At 39.6% G+C, this 5,026-nt stretch overlaps 1 protein-coding gene across 1 annotated transcript; it reads right to left on the reverse strand.

The window, feature by feature from the left end:
- Nucleotides 1–425: 425 nt before the first annotated feature.
- Nucleotides 426–2,314, reverse strand: LOC122041377 (inositol-tetrakisphosphate 1-kinase 5-like). Its single transcript, XM_042601030.1, has 3 exons — nucleotides 2,110–2,314; nucleotides 1,745–2,025; nucleotides 426–1,646 (listed from the first exon to the last, which is right to left on the reverse strand). Exons 1-3 carry the CDS (start codon nucleotides 2,119–2,121, stop codon nucleotides 1,175–1,177), a joined length of 765 nt encoding a protein of 254 aa, XP_042456964.1. The 5' UTR covers nucleotides 2,122–2,314; the 3' UTR covers nucleotides 426–1,174.
- Between the last annotated feature and the right edge of the window lie 2,712 nt (nucleotides 2,315–5,026).

Here is a 5,026-nt window from a genome sequence, read left to right on the forward strand (position 1 = left end):
TTTTATTAATTAGAATTTTAATAAAACAATTTTATTTTGTAACATTTTTTATAAATTTATTATGAATTTGATTTTTTTTAAAAAAAAATCAAACTTAATGGGAATTAAAAATTTCTTATCTTAGAAATAAAAAAAATAATGTGCTCCGGGATTTAAATCTTAATTATGAGAAAAAAAAAACATGTGCCGCAGTGCCGGGATTTAAATCCCGAAAATGAAAAGTGTCAGGATTTAAATCCCGATTATAAGAAAAATAAATAAAAAAATACATGTACCGAGATTTAAATCTCAGAAATATAGTCATATAGAAAGTACTGAGATTTAAATACCGATTTTAAGAAAAAAAATAATCAATAATAAATACCAAAAATCCTTGATATTAATTACTCCCACCGAATGTCATCCAAAGTTTACTTTTTACCTACTTTTCGTAATAAGTTTACTATATACACCCTTATTCTAAAATTTTCCCTTTAAAACAATCTGAATTTTGTTTGACTTAAAAATTCAAGTCAAACAATCTGAAACGAATAATTAACTAAACGAAAGAATGTACATTCTGAAACCAAGAATGTTATTAGAGTTTACAATAAAATTGGAGAAGGAAACACCATGGATCCAACCCATCAGTCCGTGGCAGTCTGGCAGAGAAAGAAGAACTGGCAGAGGCAGATTCCCCTGTCCGATGAACCATGTCCAAGAAGAAGTTGGTCAAAAATTCTTCGTAACAAGGCAACTTGGAGTAGCCGGGGAAGTAATTGTGAGGTAGTGGTTGCGGGCTTTGGCATCCCTAATCATGTCGAAGCTGAAGAGGCGCAATCCCGTAGCCTTCCGCAAGCCCACTCTATCTTCTTGAGAAAGCTCGATGGAGGCAGCTCTGCCCATTCGACCTCCTTAGGGTTGTGCGAACTTGTGTTGGATGCTCGAGAGAAAGTGACGGAGTGGTGCTGCTCAGGGGCGACGTCCGGGAGGGACTCTCTTCTCACGTATTGCACAGAGTTTCCTGCCACATAGACCTTGAAGATGACGCCGGCGGGATTGAGGAACACCTGGAGCAGGAGAGGAGGTTTGAACATGAGCAAGTCACTGCGTTTGTAGACAAGGGTCATCCCGTGGGACTTGGCCCTGCCGTCGGAGAGCAGGGACTTGGCGATGATGGGGAACCGGAGGTCGGTTATCCGAGAGAAGGCCCAGCGCTGAAGTCATGGAGCAACGCTTGGTTTGGGATCCCGAAGGTCTCTGTCCCATGAGGGGCATTGAGCTTGGAGACTTGATGGAGCATGGCGATGCGATCGTGATTGTGAAGGCGCTCGATGGCGAGGGGGTGGTCGACGATGGGGACGCCGGGGCTCTTGGCGGCGAAATCAGCGAGCCGGGCCATCCATTCGCCGGCGTAGAGCTTGTGGATCACGCAGTTGAAATGGCCCTGCTCGGCGAGGGGCCGCCAGGGGTCGACGGGGACGAGATAGACGCCGCGATCGCGAGCGGGGCTCATGAGAGAGGGTCGGATGAGGCTCCGCTGCTTCTTGGGCAAGAGCGCGTAGCCCACCATGAACCGACGATCGGAAGGCTCCGCCGGGGGCAGATTCAGATCGAAAACAAGACCGCGAAGCCCCGCCTCGGTCCCCGATCGGAAGCGAAGCAAACTGCACTATCGAGCAAGAATCAACCACCGATCGATCCGACGGAAAATCGCAAATCGAAAAACCCTTGGAAGCACGAAAAAAAAGATTAGGGTTCGTACCTTTTCCGATCTGTTCCCAAATGCAGAAAAGAGGTGGAGACGATCAACAGATCTGGCATTCTACTTCCGAAGGTTCCAGCAAACACTCTGGCGTAGAATGCTTGTGCACCGCTAGCCAAGAAGCACAAGGTTACGAAAGCAGGAATTTCCAGTAGATCAGCACTGCGACGCAGAGGAGATTGGGCATCAATTTGTTGGCGCTTCTGATCTGAATCTCGATATCTCCTTCTTGTTCGTGTATTCCAAAAGTTCTTCAACTTGTTATCGGTGCGACCGGGAAACTAGATCGGCAGCTCGTCGGAATCACAAAAATGCGGAAGAGAATTTGATAAAAAAAAGAAAACCAAAACTGCGAGAACTCTCACATTTTTTGCCATCAGAGACAACTTGTTGCCCAGATTCTTTTGAAGATGGATGAGCAATGCCCCTTCTTCAATCGAAATGGGGCTTTTCTTCAGATTGGATCTGAGATGATCCAGCCAGCGCAGACGGGCAACTCTTCCCTGATCGAGACAGGTCCGATTTCTTCTCGATGAGGTGCCAGTTCCCCTCACCGTGCTGCTTGTAGTTCATAGCGATTAGTCATCGTGTATATCGTTCTTTATATCTGGAATTGGAAATCGATGTTAGTACAAAACTGACAGACCAGTAACAAAAATCGGTCAAATTCAATTCCCACATATAGAACAAAATATACAGAATACACTATCAATTAAGAAAAATAAATTTCCTTATTTTAGGGAGTCTCATGTGACTGACACATTTGATCAGTTGATCAGGAATTTGGATCTTAAGCTTAGTCTATTGTTCTCATTAGAACTAATCCAATTGGACAGGGATTTCTTATATATGTTCTGTTATTGTTTAAGCCCATTTGAATCAATCTTAGACTTATTGATCAAACTTAGGTTCGTTTGATTCATCCAATTTCTCATTGGATCTAGTCTGAGTCATTAGAACAAATCTAATATTTTTGATCAAATTTGACACAACGAAATTAATCCGGTCATATTTGATCAGGCCAACTACTGCAATCAAGATCACCCTAATTAATTCAATAATAAACTGAGCTAGTTAAACCAACAAATAATTTGAACATGCTTTAGGTATCATTGAATAAATTTGGTCTGTTTAAATCAATTAATAATTTAAACCAGACCTGGGTTTGATCGGTCAAGTTGGTCTGACTCCATTTTTAGTAAATTGAACCATCAATTAATTAAATATTTATTTATTAATTAATAATACATTTCAGTATGTATTTAATTAATTAATAAATAAATTTAATTAAATTGTAAACATCCACTGTTCACTATTTATACATACGTGAAGGAGAAAAAAATTTACATGGACTTTGTTAGTTAAAAAACTATTGTTCATGCCGATTTTTCCTTCATCTTTAATCGATTCAAATTTGGAATTGAATCGATTAAATATATAAACTGTAAACTTGAATCGATTGCACTTGAATTGATTCAAGTGCATGTGTTTTTTTTATTTATTTACTGTGCTTCGAAAAAAACATTGTTCATTTCATTTTTTTCTTCTCAATCGATTCAAGAATCGATTCAGCACAGACACTGTGCCTTTTAATTGATTCATGCACAGTGTTGAATCGATTCAACACTGTGCTTCGTCAAAATCGACACTGGTCGCGATTTTGGATCGATTGAAATGAAATTTCAATCGATTCAATTCAATTGAATCGATTGGTTAATCGATTCAATTGATGAACAGTGTTACTGCTTATCTTTTTCTTCGCGACAGAAGAAGAAAAACGCGAGCTTTTTCGCGTCGATTTCCATGCTTTCAAAACCATAGATGCTCTGATACCATTGTTGGTAATTTTGAGAGCATGAAAACTAAAACGAAATAATGTGGTAACCACTCACATTAATCTCCCGAAGAAATCGCCGAAGAACTGCCGTAGACGTCGCTGCTGTTGTCGCCGAGAAGATCACCTCACGGAACCTCCTCGAACTCTTTCACAAACCAAATTCCGGCCTTTGGACGTTCTCCTTTGCTCGAGAAAATCTCCTCACAACTTGGCAGTGTTCTCTCGTTGATCACCTCCGCTTCACCGTTGTTCCTTTTCTGATTGCCTTAGACGCCTCTTAAAAGAAGGTTAAGGAAGATGAAAGGGAAAGGACGCCCCTTCCTCTCCTTGGCTTTTGCAGCAAAAGGAGAGTAACGAAGGGGAACCCTTCGTCTCCAGTAATGCCTCACATCTCCCACTCGTCCAATCTAATCCATATGGTCACATAAATAAGTCACATAGACTTTATGAGGATCAAGTCACAAAGACCAGAGTAAAATTTAGTCACAAAGACCAAATAAGTCACGAAGGCTTTATGAGGATCAAGTCAGAAGACCAGAGCAAAATTTAGTCACAAAGATCAAATAAGAACATTCATTCTATACATTAGGGAAAATGGTTCGTGCGACAGCAAACACAGTGAGCATTCAATTGCTAAGAAGATTGTCACACCTTACTTAGCTGCTCCATAGAACGAATCAGAGACATAAATATCCATAGAATGAATCAAATACATAAATGACTTGCCTTTACCCCATATTAAATTATTTACATCATCATGAACATCTCTAATCCCTCATATTGACCATATGTTAAGAGCATGTTCAACATCTCCAATCAAATAAATTATTCACAATTACATTTTATGTACTGAACTAAAAATGTAACCGGTACCAGTGAATAAATGTCACAAATATATATCAATCTTAATCTTTCTTTTTAGCTAGAATCTATTCATTCTAATCAGTCGCTTTTCTAGTTATGCTTCATAGACCGAATCATCCATATCCAATAAGAAACATGCTAAAGTAGCAGACACTGATCAGAATTTCAAGTAGACAGCTAAATAGTCACTTAGGATAAAATCGAGATTAACTTATAATCTCAAGGGTCTCACATAGTATAGAAGCAGGGATCCATTCTCCTACTACCCTTCTTGTCACCATAACACATGTGGTATAAATCACATACTACGATGTTATTCTCTTTACCAAAAAGAGCACATATTTTTTCCAAAATTTAACATTGTACAGATTTCTATCTAGACATTCCTAATGTCTAATCCTGAATTCAACATATGAATTCTAATATGGCCTCAAGCAGATTCAGTAAATGGTGGGTGCATTTACTCCAATCATTACACAAATGATCTCATCTTGACACAAATATCAAGGCGACCTTAACTTATGGGTATATCTCTATTCACAACAACATAAGCTGCCCCATAAGCAACGATCTTATCTCTA

This window comes from Zingiber officinale, chromosome 2A (assembly GCF_018446385.1).
Source record: "Zingiber officinale cultivar Zhangliang chromosome 2A, Zo_v1.1, whole genome shotgun sequence".
Taxonomy (NCBI): domain Eukaryota; kingdom Viridiplantae; phylum Streptophyta; class Magnoliopsida; order Zingiberales; family Zingiberaceae; genus Zingiber; species Zingiber officinale.